At 39.3% G+C, this 18,481-nt stretch overlaps 1 protein-coding gene across 5 annotated transcripts in view; it reads left to right on the top strand.

Moving 5' to 3' along the window:
• The window catches only part of MCUR1 (mitochondrial calcium uniporter regulator 1), a 34,655-nt gene extending 22,722 nt beyond the window's left edge, over positions 1–11,933 (top strand). For 3 of the 5 annotated variants that reach the window (XM_043508327.1, XM_038390964.2, XM_043508326.1), the window contains 2 exons: positions 3,053–3,167; positions 6,820–11,933. In XM_043508327.1, coding sequence (XP_043364262.1) covers positions 3,053–3,167; positions 6,820–6,875 — 171 coding nt within the window. In that variant the 3' untranslated portion in view covers positions 6,876–11,933. The remainder of the gene's footprint in view (positions 1–3,052; positions 3,168–6,819) is intronic. The other 2 variants (XR_006278993.1, XM_043508325.1) reach the window with 2 other exon arrangements.
• Positions 11,934–18,481: the final 6,548 nt, after the last annotated feature.

Here is an 18,481-nt window from a genome sequence, read left to right as displayed (position 1 = left end):
GTGTGTGTGTGTATATATATAGTACTATGACATTATTACACAGGTAACTGAAATATAATGCTGTACATACATGATTACTCCTGGGGGAATTCTGTGCCTAAAAATTCTGTATATATTATTTGTCAAAATAACACTACATAATCATGCCAGTTTCAATTATTTTGTAATTTATTTCAAAATACCTGTCAGCAACTATGTCTGTAACAATACCAACACAAAAAAATTCCCCCAGGAGTAGAGAATTAAAGAAACCCCTACAACAACCCAGTTCCTGTTTCTCTGCCCATTTTCCCCAGAGCCCAGCTGCGCCCTTTTCCAGAACAGACACTTGCACATACTCCGTACCCCCCAGAGCGCAGCCACGAGGCACCCCCCAGCCCAGAAACCCGCAGTGGCGCAGAATTCCCCCAGGAATACATGATACTCATGAAAGCAAAGCTCACATGGAGTTCTCAAAACTCTGAACATATATAAATATTCAGTTCAGTTGTCATTTTATATGTTTGAGTTATTTTGAGAACTTCTGTGTGTTTCCTTGTCTTTATCGTGGAAAATCCACTGCTCCATCAGGGTAGAAAAACCCAGCAGTTTCAAGCCTTTCTAAATCTGAACCCAACAAAAGGATCCTCTCTATCCTCTTTGCTCCCCCATCCACCTCCACATGCAATTTGTCTGTTGGCATCCTCAATAGGTGCAACTAGTCAACTGCATTAATGTGACTCCCTAGTCTTCTGCTTCTGTATTCATAAACAGATTTCCTTGATAGCTGTCTGAGAACTCCTTTCCTCAGGAATTTTTGCTATCTTCTCCTAGTGTGGTTTGTGTCAGCAGAGAGACTCTTTGGGAGAGCACCTTGAGGAAGGTAGGGGACTCCAAGCCTAACAGTAGCTCCTCAGCTGCTTCAGGTGTAGTGTGGTATCCAGCCAGCTATATCAAAGGGCTCTTGTTCAAATGTTCACCACTTTGCACTGCCAGCCCGCACCTGGGCCGGGAGGGAGGGAACTGGACTTGTCAATCTTCAACCTCTTTGTGTGCAGAACTCATTTCAGGATGGAGATTTAAAGATCTGGAATAAGAAATCTTGGAAATTATTTCTTAAATTTTGTGGATCTCGAGAATAATCACATTCCAATACATTCCTGCCACTAATGGTTCCTATATTTTACATTCAGGAATAACAACCTATCATAGTCAAGCAATGAACTTTAGTCTGTTGCCCAGCCCGGGGGTGTTCACCAAGTTAATGATTTTTCTGCTATTCTGAGATAAGAGAGCATCCAGTTCTACCACTTTCTGGATAATCTGCTAGCAAAGGTGCAGTCATATGAGCTTGCCATGTTCACCAAATCATCCAGGTCCTGGTATGTAATAGATTCATAGTGAATCATTAGAAGAGCTCCCTTACCCCACCTTAGGAATTCCAAACCGACCTGGGTCTTGTGGTACTGTCAGAGGAGAAATTTGACATAACATAAGCTGCAATTCCTTAGCACATCAGTGCATTCAGCTGATCCATATGATAAAGGCCTGTGAGGAAGGGAAAAGTACTTTGAGTACTCCGACTTTCATCACCTTCAGAACTTCCCAATCAGGCATGGAGGTACCTGGTTCAGGATATGGACCACATGTCCCTTCAGATGTCCAGTCCCTTCAGTAGTGATCATAGGGACACAGCTTTGGCAGATGCACCAGCAGTGTGCATGGCAACCAACACCAACTTTCGGGAAGGAGAGCTCAGATGGAACATGAGTCATGGCAAATGATCTCCCCCGGAATCCCAGCTCCGCATCAACATCCTGGAGCTGTGGGAAGCAGGAAATGCAGTAGTCGGCTTCCTCCCAAGGGGCCTTTTGGGAACTGCAACTCTTCGCTTGGAAGGTGACAGCCGAACTACTAGGCTCATATCAACTGTCAAGATGGAACAGAAAGTGAAAATCTAAAAAGAGAGGCCAGAAAATTCTTCCATAATTGGAACACCTGGGTCTGCCCATCAAAGCCACATACATCTCTGGCAAGTCCAACAGTCACGTTGATTTGCTTAGTTGTCTTAAGCAAATGGTATAACAATGGGAGCTAACCAAACAAAAACTTGACCAAATTATATCAAGGTGGTTCTTTCCATGGTGGGGATGTTTACAAACCAAACCAATGTGAATAGTGAGATTCTGCTCTTAGCATTAGCTCCCACAGGCCTGGAGAATGGACACCATCTCATTTCCCTGATTAAGCTTCCAGGGGCATACCTTTTCTCCTCAGAAACAAGGTGATCAGAAAGATCAGCTAGGATCAAGCCTCAATAAAGCCAGATCATCCCTTACTAGCCCAGGCACCTTTGTTTTCCCAAACTGGTACATATTCAGTGTGTCCACCATTCATTTATATTAACAGTTTCTCAGCACCTTGTTCATCTGAACCTCTTCAAGTTGTGATACAAATCACCAACAGCAAAGAAGGGAATGCTGATGTTGCATCCTTAACTATAATCTAGTGCTGGGATAAGGAAGTGGAGAGATGAGTGAAATAAAAATGGGGCCAGATTATATATTTATTCTGGCAAAACTCCCATTTTACTTTGTTGGAAATTTGCTTGAGTAAGGACATCAGATCAGGCACAAAAGCTGTTGGTCAAGTATAGTCAGCATGAATTTTTAAAGACAGACTACAAACTCTTTGAATAGGATTTTATGATGGAATCGACAGCTAATTGTAAATTTGATATGAAGTCACCACTGTAATAAGTCCATCAGGAAATATATATGTTTTATAAGCTTTTTTTAAAAAACACTACAGCAGAGCAGTAAGTTTTCACCTAAATTTGGCAGCATGAATTTTCAGTACTATAAGGGAAACCTCTGGCTTCTTAAGAAATATAACATTACTTAATACTTATTAGAGGGAGGAGTAAGGCTGATTCTTAGTTTTTAATACATTTTTAAAGTACTGAATCTTCAAGAGTGAAGGGAGAGCCAAAAGAAGTAATTCAGAAAGGAAACAGATTTAGTTTTAAGGTTAAATTGTGTTCAAATAACTTAATAATCTGCTTTGTTCCTAGCATGCACAACAAGACCGAGCTCTAACTCAAACAGATCGGAAAATAGACACGGAAGTTGCAGGACTGAAAACAATGTTGGAATCGCACAAACTTGATAATATTAAATACTTAGCAGGTAAGGAATTCTGACAAATATATGCACGCATATTAGAGTTGTGTTTGACTCTCTTATTAAAGGCCCTGATTCAGCAAGGTACTTAATGACATTGAGTAGACTCATTGACTTTAGTGGGATTATTTCTGTGCTTAAAGTTAGGCACATGCTTACTCACTGAATCATGCTTAAATTTATCTGAATCATGCTTAAATTTATTTACATTACATCGCTAACTACTCTTGGCAGGCAGAGGAGATCTATCCATTAATTAGAACAGTTCAGCTTGTACGATTATTGTCCTCTGTGTGTGTGTGTGTGTGTGTGTGTATACACACACACATACATGCCTTGTGCTGAAGTACTGTTTTTCATTTTTGGGCATTTGTATGTAAAGAACACTTTCATAGAAATATGAGGCTGGAAGGGACCTTGAGAGGTCATCAGATCCAGACCCCTGTGCTGAAAAAGGACCAAGTAAATATAAACCATCCCTGAAGATGTTTATCCAACCTGTTCTTGAAAACTTCCAGTGATGGGGATTCCACAATTGGAAGCCTATTCCAGAGTTTAACTTCCTTTATAGTTAGCAAAATTTTCGTAATAGCTAACCTAAATCTTCCTTGCAGCAGATTAAGCCCATGACTTCTTGTCCTCTCTTCAGTGGACATGGAGAACAATTGATCACTGTCCTCTTTACAACAGCCCTTAACATATTTGAAGACTGTTATCAATTCACCCCTCAGTCTTTTCTCAAAACTAAACATGTCTAGTTTTTTTAACCTTTCCTCATAGGTTAGGTTTTCTAAACCTTTTGTCATTTTTGTTGCTGTCCTTTTGACACTCTCTTCAATTTATACACGTATTTCATAAAGCCTGGAACCCAAATTGGACACAGTACTCCAGTTGAGGCCTCATCAGTGCTGACCGGAGTGGAACATTTACTTATCACATCTTACATACAATATTCCCGTTAATATACTCCAGAATGATATTAGCCTTTTTCACATCTGCATTACATTGTTGACTCATATTCAGTTTGTGAACCTGTGTTACCTCCAGATCTTTTTCAACAGTACTACCATCTAGTCAATTCTGTAGTTGTGCATTTGATTGCACTTCCTGAGTGAAGTACTTGTCTTTATTGAATTTCATCTTGTTGATTTTAGAACAGTTCTCTAATTTGTCAAGGGTTGTTTTTTTTTTTTTTTTTTTTTTTTTTTTTTAATTCTAATCCTGTCCTCCAAAGTGATTGCAACCCTTCCCACCCTGGTGTCATATGCAAATTGTATAAGCATAATATAACATGTTTCTTGTGTTATTGCTTACATCATTTTCATATCCTGACTTTTCACTATGTATTTTTTGACTGTAAATATGCAATACTACTAAATGAGTAGGTTTGCTGTAGAGATGTATTGATTTGAGCATGGTTATTGATAAACCTATTAACATGTTTCTGTCTCTCACACTAGTACAGTTTATTCTTATTTTTCATAACAGGATTCCTAACCCATTGTAGGAACATTACCTAAAGAGGTACTCTCATTTGAAAATGTGTCGGGGGAGTAAAGCTTTTTTCCGTACTTTGAAAAATCCATTGGTCTCCTATGTTGGATCTTAGGATTTTCAAAAGTACTATAAATATTGCCAATTACAGGCTGATAATGTGGCAAATTGGTTGAAACTATAATGAACAGAATTATCAGACACATAGATGAACACAGTTAGTTGGGGAAGAGTCTACACGGCTTTTGTAAAGGGAAATCATGCCTCACCAATCTATTAGAATTCTTTGAAGGGGTTAACAAACAGGCACAAAGGTGATCTAGTGGATATAGTGTGCATGGACTTTCAGAAAACCTTTGACAAGGTCCCTCATCAAAGGCTCTTAAGCAAACTAAGCAGTCCTGGGATGAGAGGGAAGGTCCTCTCATGGATCAGTAACTGGTTAAAAGACATGAAACAAAGGGGAGGAATAAATGATCAGTTTTCAGAATGGAGAGAGGAAAATAGTGTGTGTGGTCCGTCTTCCCCCCCCCCGTGGATCTGTACTTGGACCAGTGTTGTTAAACATATTCATAAATGATTTGGAAAAAGGGGTAAACAGCGAGGTGACAAAGTTTGCAGATGATACAAAATTATCCAAGACAGTTCAGTCCAAAGCAGGCTGCGAAGAGCTACAAAGGGATCTCACAAAACTAGGTGATTGGGAACAAAATGGCAGATGAAACTCAGTGTTGATAATGTATATTGCAAAACCTAATCCCAACTATAAATATAAAATGATGAGGTCTAAATTAGCTGTTACTACGCAAGAAAGAGATCACAACTATTCATTGTGAATAGTTCTCTGAAAACAGCATCTGCTCAATGTGCAGTGGCAGTCAAAAAAGTTAATGTTAGGAACCGTTAGGAAAGGGGTAGATATCATAATCCTACCATGCCTACACCTGGAATACTGCATGCAGTTCTGGTCACCCCATGTCAAAAAGATATAGGTATAGATAAGAAATGGCAAAGGAACAGAGAAGGGCAACAAAAATGATTAAGGGAATAGAACAGCTTCCATATGAGGAGAGATTAAAAAGACTGGGGCTTTTCAGGTTGGAAAAGAAACAACTAAGGGGGAGGGGATATGATAGATTTTTATAAAATCGTGAATGGTGTGAAGAAAGTGAATAAGGAAATGTTATTTACCCTTTCATGTAACAGAACCAGGGGGTCACCCAATGAAATTTAATAGGTAGCAGGGTTAAAACAAAGAAAAGGAAATACTACTTCACACAACACACATTGCCAAAATTATAACTGGCTTAAAAAAAAGAATTAGGTAAGTTCATGGAGGATAGGTCCATCAATGGCTATTAGCCAAGATAGTCAGGCATGCACCCTCATGCTCTGGGTGCTCCTTAGCCTTTGACTGCCAGAAGCTGGAACTGGACCACGGGATGGATCACTTGATATTTGCCCTGTTCTGTTAATTCCCTTTGAAGCATCTGGCATTGGCCACTGTCTGAAGATAGGATACTGGACTAGATGAACCATTGGTCTGACCCAATATGGCCATTCTTATGTTCGTATGATCACTTAGCATTGCGTAACTACTCTTATTAAAGACAAAGGTAAAAACACTCTTTACTTTTTGGAGGGTGACTGTGAGAAGAAGATGAGGGCTCACACAGACAGAATTGCAAACTTGTTAAAGGGTAAACTTTTCAACAAATTATATTGATCATATCTATTTTTAAGTGAGGTTTAAAAACTATAGTGTTTGCAGGATATTGGACTTTGCTACTAATATTCATATTGTCTTTATTTCCTCATTTCGTAACCATAACTTGTCATGTTGATCTTAATTATTCGGAATGGTAAGCAATGATAGGATTTTTCAATACTGCTGATAGCTTTCCAGCCCATTTTTCCTTCACTCCCTCTTTCCTTCCTTTCTTCTCTTTTGTCATTTTGTGGTCACCTCCCCATTGAAGTTGTGTTTGTACTCTGGAAATGAATAGCTTGTTTTCTTAAATAAAGAATATAGCCATAACTTGTAACAATTCATTGTATTTGCAATTAACTGTTGGAATACTGCTTCCTGAGGGAGCAATACAAGAACTAACAGTGTATTCTTGCCTTTTCTCATTTTCACACTAACTCTTGCTTTTTCTTTCAGGTTCAGTATTTACATGTCTTACTGTAGCACTGGGATTTTATCGTCTGTGGATATAATAAAGCATCTATTTAAAAGGACTTGTGCTCTCTTGCCTTATGAAAATCAAGGATGTTTTCTCCTAGCTTCATTCAGTCTTCACTTTAAAGCGAGTTGATACTGTTTTATTTATATTTATTTTTTAAAATAATCTATATTGAAAATGTAAGCAAAATGTGCCTGGGAATAAATTGTTCGTGTATCTCAATATAGAGAGAAGATTGCCTCTGGCACAAACCAGGCATAGTCTAGACAGCTCTGCCAATTCCCCTCAATCCTGACCTGCAATATCCTTTTCCTGTTGTAGTTTTAGAGCCTCAGTTAAGCAGACTGAAGGTTGTACCAAATGGTGTAGTGACTGTGTGAGGTAGTGAAGAATCCACTAGGAATTATATGCCAGACTCTGCTGAGATATGCACGTGCAGTCGCAGTTGTATGTTTCAGAACAGAATTTGGTCATAAATTTAAAATCTCCAAATGTATTTAATTAGTGACCTTACGGCAATTTTGGATGTAGGCCTTTGGAGTGAAACACTACTGGATTAATGCATAGCCTACACACTTCCTCTTCGTTAATAAAAATGTATTCATATACTTATATTGTAAAGAAATATTTCTTTATCTGTTATGCAAATTTTTAAAGTGTTTGCATTATGGTTTGTTTTCCAAATTGCCGTCCAAACAAACAATTATGTTTCATGAAAAGTGTTGTATAATAAAACAGTGTCTCTATGACCTTTTTGGTTTTTTTTTACATAGCATTTTAAGAACTCTTATTTAGGACACACAGGGTTCTGAAACTCATTGCATATGATGATTTTAAATTTTGTACTAAAACTGGAACAGAAGTTTGAAGAGCAGTAAGATCTAATAGCTTATATTAATCTCTTCTACAAGCTTATGTCGAGATACAAACTGCTCTCTGTCACTGCTTGACTGATAGAAAAGAATTGCCTTTTTTTACTCTTGAGGTGAGAATTAAAGCTGATTAGTTCTCTTCTAGGGAGGAAAGAGCAATTGGCTATCACTTACTAGAGTGATAGCCTTAGGGCTGTGGTCACTAAGGGAAAGTCTACGCTAGCTATTTTCCCAAAAATTCTACAAATGGTACAGCTCCTCTACTGGTAGCAATGGTAGGAGCACTAATGTAGACTAGCCACTGGTGTGTTTAAACCTGCACAGAGCAAGGCCATATGAAATGGTAGTTACAATATCAATGCTTTCTCTACATTAATGCTTCCACTAGTGGTAGCAATGAGGGGAAATTATAGGGAAATGGGGCTAATGTGTCCAGGGTCAATCACCAAACAGAGCTGCCAGGTCCAATCACTCTCATTAACCTAGGGTTCTATCTCTCCACTTAGCTTCTCTTTGTGTTTTCCCTCTCTCTGTGGGCTGATGGTAAAGGCTGGCAGGTACCATACCAGTTTTGCTCTCTGCTTTGTTTATTGAAGTCCTGGCAGGCTGGCTAACTTTTGTATATATACCCCAGTAGCCACTGAACTTTCTTGGCTGTTGGGGCTATCATTTGTTATTCAAAGGCAGAGAGGAGGCCAGATGGAGGTAGAAGTATCTTTATAAAAGCAAGGACTACCCTGGACCTAAAGGCTAATGGATAATCATTAAAAATGTAACTCTAATAACAACAGTCTGAGTTTAATTGCTCTTAATAGGAAAGACCAATTGGTTATTTTTATTAATGATTCTTAATTTAGTAAACCTTACCCTAGCTGCTAAGAGTTAAGAAACAACATAAATAAAAAGACTTCTGTAAAACACTGAAAAGGAGAGAACATTTAAGAGGCAGTGTAAAGGAAGCTAGTATTGCAAAACAACATCCTCCAAATTACTAGCATCTTTTGAATTGGTTTTGTTTGTTGAAAAACTATAAAAATTATGCAACTCTTAAGGGTTGTGTTAAAGCTGGATTTTTATATTTATTTTAAATGTCACTATTAAAGTGTCAGGCGTTTTAATTTAGGTAAACGTTAGGTGTGATCTACTTCAGTCTTTTATATATAAAAGCATATAGTGGGAACTATATATTCTTGTTACACTGGAATATAATCTCTGACCAGCTGGATGCCTAAGCAGTTGATGAATTGTTGTAGGACTAAAATACTAGTGAATTGTAAATTTATTCTGCATATCTAATTTCAAATACAAAGTGAATTCTGCTGAAAAGTGAGATTCTTATACAAGAGGAGTCTGACTTTTGCAGTGAAATAAAGATGCAAGATTATAAGATTTATTTATTTTTTGCTCCAGAAATGGATCTTGAAGGAAAAACAGCGCACTCAATGTTTGCTGTAGACTGGAATTAATAAAGTTCACAAAAAGGGGCAACGTACATAATAGGAAACATTTAGTATTCCAAGCCTGTAAAGTCTCCAGGTACGGTGCTCAAGGCCATGAAATTTCTAAATCAGATATGTTAGATGCAAAACCTTCATTGATCAGGGAACACGGTACAGTTTGCTATGCATTTAAAAGCCATTGCAGATCAATTATGATAGTTTCTGACATATTCATGCAAGCTGTAATATCTTTACCTGCATTGGCATTAAAAAAAGTGCAAAATCCCTTTCTGCATTTGAAAAGCTCAAATAAATCCCTTCCAATCTGATCCTTAAAATCAAAATCCAGCTTACTGATACAGATGAGGAGCAAGCACATCAGCACCCATGAACTAGTTTTTGGAATATTAAGATTTGATCCAAAGAACAAATAACTACAAGCAGCAACTGGGAAACCTAACTCCACTGCCATTAATTTTCCATTCCTTAATTTCTCTAAAAGCTTGTTTCTGCACAGTTGCTACATAATGTCTTCAGTATTATAGCATATTTCTCATCAGAATTTGAAACTTATTTCTTTATCTGATTTCAAAATTTCACCTTTGTACTGGCAGACCTCAGTTCAGAAGGTGCGATCATCTGGCATAGTTGGAAACTGAGGGGGCTTTTGTCTTTCTATAAAATCACTGCAATTCTGAAAGTTTCAAGGCAGCCTACATTTCTATCAATAGTCTTGTATGCTGCTAAGCAGGAAATGGGTGTTCAGGTCTTGAGCACCTTTAGGCCAGCATGAACAGAAAGTTCTGCAGAGGGGATTGTGTGGGGCTGGCGTTGGGCAGAGAGAGTATTACAGTCTTCCTCTACCAGAAATACAGGTTGATCCTATAATAAGCCTTGGCGCACCGGGGAGCAAATGTGGATCAAGGAGGAACTCTCACAAAACAAACTTTACATGTTGTGACAGGGTCGGGCCAGCTGGTTACAGGAGAGTAATAGAAGGCAGATATATTAGCCCCAGGCTAAGTAGGTCCCTTTTCCCTGGGTAAGGTAACAGGGAAGTTTCCAGAACAATCAGGAAGCTTCTGGAGACAATTAAGACAGGCTGATTAGAACACCTGCAGCCAATCAAGAAGCTGCTAGAATCAATTAAGGCAGGCTAATCAGGGCACCTGGGTTTTAAAAAGGAGCTCACTTCAGTTTGTGGTGTGCATGTGAGGAGCTAGGAGCAAAAGGCACTAGGAGCTGAGAGTGAGAACGTGGACTGTTGGAGGACTGAGGTGTACAAGCATTATCAGACACCAGGAGGAAGGTCCTATGGTGAGGATAAAGAAGGTGTTGGGAGGAGGCCATGGGGAAGTAGCCTAGGGAGTTGTAGCTGTTGCACAGCTGTTCCAGGAGGCACTCTAGACAGCTGCATTCCACAGGGCCCTGGGCTGGAACCTGGAGTAGAGGGTGGACCTGGGTTTTCCCCCCAACTCCTGGTCAGATACAGGAGGGCTTGACCTGGACTGTGGGACCAGAAAAATTGCTAAGCTGAGGGTTGCTGTGAAGCTCCAAGGCAAGCAAATCCATCAATAAGCACAAGACCCACCAAGGTAGAGCAGGAACTTTGTCACAATGTAAATATACTAGTAAGAAGAAGAAACTGAGATTGGAGTTCTTGCTGGCTTTTTTGCTTACATTTTTGTTTTTTTAATTAAAATCTGTAACCAAAAAAGGCCTCTTTCCCTAGTAAGTTCTAACCTATTTCTGTTTCCTTACAGCTAAATTACCTAGCCCCGTCTCTATTTTGTCCTTTTTCAAGTGTGGTGTTAAAGGCTTACGTGCTAAAACCATGAGTGGAGAAAGAAGAGTTGTTTAAAGCTAGGTATTTTCTTTGCATTAACTGGAAATGTTCCTTGATTCTTCTACACATATGATCTGCCTTAATGTTAATGTACTGTGTATCTGTCTTCACAGCGCCAGAAGCAGTCTATTGCTTTTAACTACATATACCTGATTCCTCTGATGTAATTGCTGAATGTTGTTGTTCTTACTTTATCCATTTTTATATACCCTGGCATAGGTAATCTGCATCCTTTTTCCTATTCCTCTGCCTGTCTATGCCAGCAAACAGCCTAGCCACTCGAGGTCTTGTCACTAACATTTTATCTGTTTGTCTCACTTTTAAACCATTTGCTTCTATATGATAAGAAACTGCCTTGGATCTTGAAATTTGACGAAAATATTAGAATAATAATTAAAACCATCTAAAATCAGAATCATATCTCAAGCCAAAAGTTTGACTATACTGAAAATATGCTAAAAGCTTTAAAGTGTGATTATGGTTAGTAAATGACCATATAAAATATGTACTCCCTGCGTGAAGTCCTGGCCCCACTAAAGTCAATGGCAAAATTCCTTATTGACTTCAGTGGAGCCAGGATTTCACCCTATATGTATTGCAAATCCTGTCTGCTTTACTTACAGGAAAAAAGTGATTGGTAGTTTTGTGTTTTTGGTTTTTGGTTTTTTTGTTTTTTTTTTACTCCTGATACCACCTGCAGACCCGATACAGCACAGTTTATTTTTTTCTATCAGCATAATTGTTAGCTGAATTCCAGTTGCTAATTTGTTATTACTGGTCACAATGCATGGGGAAGACTGACTTTTTTCATCCCATTGTAAGTTTTCAGGGCTCAAATACAAGGATCTTTTTGCTTCTAAACTAAGTAAATTCTATTTGAAAGACACTGAACATGAAACAGCACAATTCATACATAGTCACTTTTCATGCTATAACTGCTTTATTAATTAAAAGTTAATAAAAACAGATACTGACTTTTTTTTTTTTAAAAATATACTGGAACAGGAATTGTATTTGAAAAATGAATCTTTATTCCTTGATCACTTTTTAGTTTCATAATGTATTTTTAATTGTTAATTTTTATGTTTTTAGTTGTACAGCTATTGAATTTATATTTATATTTTTACAGATTTAAAAAGTGCATTCCATTTGAGCAATTGTTACATTATCAACTGTTCATGTTAAGTGCATAAATGGAAAACTGACCTTTGCCATTAATGAAATGTGTGGAATATTTGGTGTTTTTTTAATCTGAAATAAAAGCATGTATGCTGGCAAAATGACTTGCCCATTATTTTTATCAAAGCTGATATAATTGAGAAGTTTATTCTTCCTAGCACAAGATTAGTGGAATATACTTTTTTAGCAGCATATCACATTTTACCATTTTTCTGAACATTGCTCCTCTACCACTTCAAAGACTATCATGTTCCTTACAGAAGTTATTTAGAAGTAATTGTTGCCTTATTCCCTGTAGAGCATTCAGATTTCTGTGTGCCCACAATAGTCTTCACTAGCTGTTCTCTGAATTGCTTTAGAGGAAATAGGAAGTTTGGTCTGAGTCCTGCCTTTTCTGTTCCTGTGATCCATTATACAGGCATTTACCTTCATCTGTCTCTTCTGTGGTCAGTTTTCTCCAGATGCCAACTACTGCACCAGATAAGTCAGGTATCCAAATCAGCTTCGCTTACATTACATAAGTTTTTATAGCAACAGAGAAGTCAAATCAAGCCTACATACACTCGGGAAAGTAAAGGTAAGCAGCCACTAAGCTAGTAGATAAGGAATAACAAAGTATTGTCTACACTTACTTTCTTTTCTGACAGGTTTCAGAGCTGTCTTAGTCTGTATTTGCAAAAAGAAAAGGAGTACTTGTGGCACCTTGGAGACTAACAAATTTATTTGAGCATAAGCTTTTGTGAGCTACAGCTCACTTCATCAGATGCATTCAGTGGAAAATACAGTGGGGAGATTTACACACACACACACAGAGAGAGAGAACATGAAACAATGGGTTTTATCATACACACTATAAGGAGAGTGATTGCTTAAGATGAGCTATTACCAGCAGGAGAGGTAGGGGGAAGGGAGGAAGAAAACCTTTAGTGGTGATAATCAAGGCGGGCCATTTCCAGCAGTTGACAAGAATGTCTGAGGAACAGTGGGGAAGTGGGAGGAGGGGGGGAAATAACATGAGGAAATAGTTTTACTTTGTGTAATGACCCATCCACTCCTCATTCAAGCCTAAATTAATTGTATCCAGTTTGCAAATTAATTCCAATTCAGCAGTCTCTCATTGGAGTCTGTTTCTGAAGTTTTGTTTTTTTTTGTTGAAGAATAGCCACTCTTAGGTCTGTAATCAAGTGACCAGAGAGATTGAAGTGAAGTGTTCTCCGACTGGTTTTTGAAGGTTATAATTCTTGACGTCTCTCTCTGGTCACTCTATTACAGACCTAAGAGTGGCTATTTTTCAACAAAAAACTTCAAAAACAGACTCCAATGAGAGACTGCTGAATTGGAATTAATTTGCAAACTGGATACAATTAACTTAGGCTTGAATAGAGACTGGGAGTGGATGGGTCATTACACAAAGTAAAACTATTTCCCCATGTTTCCCTCCCCACTTCCCCACTGTTCCTCAGACGTTCTTGTCAACTGCTGCAAATGGCCCACCTTGATTATCACTACAAAATGTTTTCTTTCCCCCTCTTCCCCACGTCCCCCGCTGGTAATAGCTCATCTTAAGTGATCACTCTCCTTACAGTGTATATGATAAAACCCATTGTTTCATGCTCTCTGAGAGTGTGTATATAAATCTCCCCACTGTATTTTCCACTGAATGCATCTGATGAAGTGAGCTGTAGCTCACGAAAGCTTATGCTCAAATTTGTTAGTCTCTAAGGTGCCACAAGTACTCCTTTTCTTTCTTTTCTGAGTGTCTTGGCACTAAGTGAAGCCTTGTCTATGCTACTCTAGGAAAACTACATTGCTGACGTGTTTGCAACATGTGCTTTTAACTGTTCCTGAAATAGTGCAGAACAACATGGCTAATCTTTGTCTGTGCATGTCTCTAAACTCAGTATCACCAGTAGATGCCTGTTATCAACAGTGGATTTTTGCAAGTGTAGACAAGGCTCGGGATGAAAAGTGCTGAACCTTGGGGTAGCATTTTCCCCACTACACCCTGTCCTTAAGGACTTGTTTCCTATAAGAGACTTAATTGCTTGGGGTGATGCCCATTTGATAACCAAGCAAAACACAGGATATCAAAACCAATTTTTACAGGAAAATCTATAGTTTTGGCTAATGTTTATTCCTGTCCTCAAGGTAAATGATGATTGTCCAATATTCAAACTATGCTATAGCTCAGTGGTTTGAGCATTGCCCTGTTAAACCCAGGGTTGTGAGTTCAATCCTTGAGGGGGCCATTTAGGGATCTGGGGCAAAAATTGGGGATTGGTCCTGCTTTGAGCAGGGGGTTGGACTAGATGACCTCCTGAGGTCCCTTCTAACCCTGATATTCTATGATTTCTCCTTTCCAGCTCTTCCTCTGCCCACCTCCTATCAAGCTCTTCTTTTAAAAGCGCAGTGGTTGATCAGTTTTATTACCGATTTTTTAATCTATTTTAGTAAAGTTGTGATTAACATTAAATGGACATCCCTTCTTGCTGTATCTGTAAAATTTCACATTAAAAAGTATCTGCCCAATATCTGTAAAGATAAGTTGTGCTTGTACAATGTTGTGTGATAATTTTAAATTCAACTGTGATGGGATATACCAAGGTCAAATTGAGCCAGCAAAGGCTAATGAGCTACTGTGGGCCCACTCAGCCCCAAGTGGCTACACCTGCCCTTGCAATCAGTTAATGAAAGGGAGGAGGACAGCTCACTAGCTGGCTAACTAAGGAGAAGAACAGATCTGTTATGTGTTCCTTTTTGAGGGAAAGGACCAGTCCAGGATCTCTACAGAGACTGCTGACTGCCAGAGCCCTGTTGAGGAAGGTAGGCTTGGCCAAAGCTACTGAGTTTCTCTTTGCTTGATTATAAAAGGACTTTGGCTCAGGCAAGGCTACCTGGGAGAGGCAGGAGGGGCCTTCTAAGACTGCTGCAGGGAATCCTTTCCCAGGTAGGATGTGGGGAACTGCCTCGATTAAACTTTAGACTTCTATTTGTGCCCTACTCAAGCCTGGTGTTTGCCTGGAACACGGAAGAGCACATGGTCACAAACTGTTATGGTACTTAAAACTTTCCTAATGTTTGTACAATTCAGCCTTGAAAAGAATTTCCCTTACTAGCTCAAAATTAGACTCATTTTCATGTCTTTAAAACTATATTTTAGCTGCATGTGCAGAATATCCCTGTATGCGTTAAAGAATTTAAAAGCCAAGTCCATAGCTTGGCCTGCATCTGGATGCATGCCTTCAACTTCATAACCAGGAGGGGAATAGTGGGATTGGAGAGCAGGGCAGGGCCTAGGGATAAAAGATAGTGTATTTATAAAAATGTATGTCTAACCTGCTTGTAATCCACAAGCACCCTCTCTGTTGCTCCTGACTAATCTCTGTCAGGGTGTTGTGTGGCCCCTTTTGGGCAGATAATACTGCAACTTTTTGAAGTATTATGCCTGGTTCTGCTGGGCAGTCAGAATTTAGTCCTAACCAATTCTTGTTTTATCCGTTATTCATCATCTTGTTATGGTAAAGGTATAGTTAAATACATTATATGGATTATATCAAATATAGGTGTATGAAATTTTCCTTAGGCACAAATGTAAAGAGCCTTGCTGAAAAGACCCCTAAATGGCTGCCTCCAGTAGTTAAGGGGATTTTGTGGCTTAAGCCACGTCTTGTGTGGAGGCTTACAGCAAAGAGTGGACTCTGGCTATAGTCAGACCAGAAGAGATCCTTTGTTTTACAGAGTAGCGGGGCAAAAGAGGTCAATGACTAGGCCCAACCGAATTAGCCAACTATTCAGTTTTGGAGTCTTGTTGGAAGACCAGTTACATAAGCCTGGCCTACACTAGAAAAGTTACATAAGCCTGGCCTACACTGATTTGGTGAGATAACACAAACAGGGCAGCGTGTCTACACGAGCCATGCTGTGTTTGGTGCAAAACCATATACTACATAGATGCAGTTATACTGCTGTGTTCCTATTCCACAGAACCAGGTACAGCTGCCTGATGCAGTGGCTTCTGGGAGATCTTCAACCTAGGATTCTTCTGGTAATTTAGGGGAACTGTGGAAGAAGGGATCAAATGTCCATAATACCTTGTATTATCTCTTAGTTGTCTTCAAAAGGAGGCCATAGTGACAGTCTAGCTCTCACTCTTTTTGTTTAGTGAGAGATGTTTCTGAGTTGAATGTTCCCACTAAGTGGGTTCTAAATACAATGTAACTTTAAAAACAAAGTGGAGTTCCCTATAAATCTTAAAATGTTTCTTCACTGAAGGACTCTGTGAGTTCATAACTGTCATTACTGTCCAGAACTGTCATTGCAACCCCCCCCCCCGATATTTGTGATGTCACCAAATGAAGCATTCTGGGATACATGTGGTAAACTAGGAAGTATCACTATAATGCAAAGATTGAAAAAGATTTTTCAAAAGGTGAATTGAAACTTACTTCTGTGCTGAATGTCCCGAACAGGCTAGTGGAACAGGCATCATGCTTAATTCCACTTTAGTCTTTTATTTGATGCTCACCTTTATAAAGACAACATCAATAAATGTGGACTTGTTAAGCTGAGTAAAGGAGAATGTTTGTTAGAATATTATGTAAGGGTTGAATTTCTTAGAGTGGCAGGCTAAAGAGAGATCAATGTGAGTTTATAACAGAGCTGCATGCGTTGGCTGCGCCAGTAACTTGCTGGGAGCCTAAGGAGTTTTAGGCTCACACACAGAGTTTTTCATATTCTTGCTTCCTGAGCAGATCTGCATGCCTGTCTGCTGGCTATAACTGCCAACGTTGTGATGTGTATATCACTCAAACAGCATTTTCTTTCCTTTTGTCTGTCTGCTGCTCAATCATCTTATATTTTTGAGAGAGAACACACCTATTAATATTCGTTGCAGTATCTGGATGTCCTATCAATAGTATTCTAAAACACTGCATCTGTATTGCAGTCAGTTCCATAAAGCCTGTATTGTCCAATGAAAACGTTTATTAAAATACATCAAGTTGTAATACATAATAGTAGTTGTTAATTTCCATTGTGTACATTGCAGCACATTACCCAAGCAGTTGCTTGGTTTCTTTCCCCCTCAGATTTGAGGGAACCTATGGTTAGGGTCACACACCTCAAAGACTGGCGCAGGGGCAAAAGGGTGCTGCTTTTCCCTTCATGCTTCCCTTTTAACCACTCAGTCCAAGTGCACCCAGGATTTTTGAAATGTCAATAGTGTTGTTTCCATCAGGCAGTAAGCAGATAACTTTCAAGTGATCAAATCAGATGTTTGGTTATCCTGGGCTGCTGGACAACCAGGTTTTCCTAACCTGTCTGGCAGATCCTTATTGCACTTAGAGTTATAAACTTGATTGTGATAACAAGGTGTCCTCAGGGGTTGGGCATCTTATTTTTTTTGATGAAGTTAATCTAGTTTGATTTGATAGTAGATAGCAAACTTAGCTTTGACAGGTGGTTATTACCCTAAGGCATGTAGTCTGAGGGGTAAATGTCTAGGACACGGGTGGCCAGCCTGCAAAGGAGCCAGAATTTACCAATGTACATTGCCAAAGAGCCACAGTAATATGTCAGCAGCCCCTCATCAGCTTCCCCCCCCGCTCCCAGCATCTCCCAATCACCAGGAGCTCTGCTGATCAATGCCTCCCTATCCCTCCCTGCACCTCCTGATCAGCTGTTTGAAGGCATGCGGGAGGCTCTGAGGGGGAGGAGAAAGGGCATGCCAGGCTCAGGGGAACAGGCGGGAAGGGATGCAGTGGGGGCAGAGCCAGGAGTTGAGCAGTGAGCACCCCCCGGCACATTGGAAAGTTGGCACCTGTAGCTCCAGCCCTGCAGTCGGTGCCTATACAAGGAGCCGCATATTAACTTCTGAAGAGCCACATGTGGCTCCGGTGCCACAGGTTGGCTACTCCTGGTCTAGGAGGACTTCACCTCCACTTTCATGCATGCCAATATTTACATATGCATAGGAAAAAAAAATTTTTCAAGTAGAAACAAAAAATAAAATGGCACTTCTGTGGTCCTATCCCAGTACATTCAAAAATATAATATTGTTGACCTCAAGCATTATAAAATCATGAGTAAACTCAAAATCATGAGACTTTAATGTATTTTGGATTTTTAATTTTTGGGGGTTTTTTTGAACTTTCAGGGTTCATATTTGTTTTTTTTCTACAGACGCTTTTAAAATATGAAAGCTGAGATTCTTACCTAGTCACAAGAATCCAGGAGCAGTGACATGAAGAAAAACACCAAATAGTGACACTCACAATAAAAGCATGAGTTGGCAACAAAGTTGCAT

The sequence above is a fragment of the Dermochelys coriacea genome, chromosome 2 (genome assembly GCF_009764565.3).
Source record: "Dermochelys coriacea isolate rDerCor1 chromosome 2, rDerCor1.pri.v4, whole genome shotgun sequence".
Lineage (NCBI taxonomy): Eukaryota > Metazoa > Chordata > Testudines > Dermochelyidae > Dermochelys > Dermochelys coriacea.
Note: the sequence above shows the minus strand (reverse complement) of the source record. Positions and strands in the feature narration are given on the sequence as shown.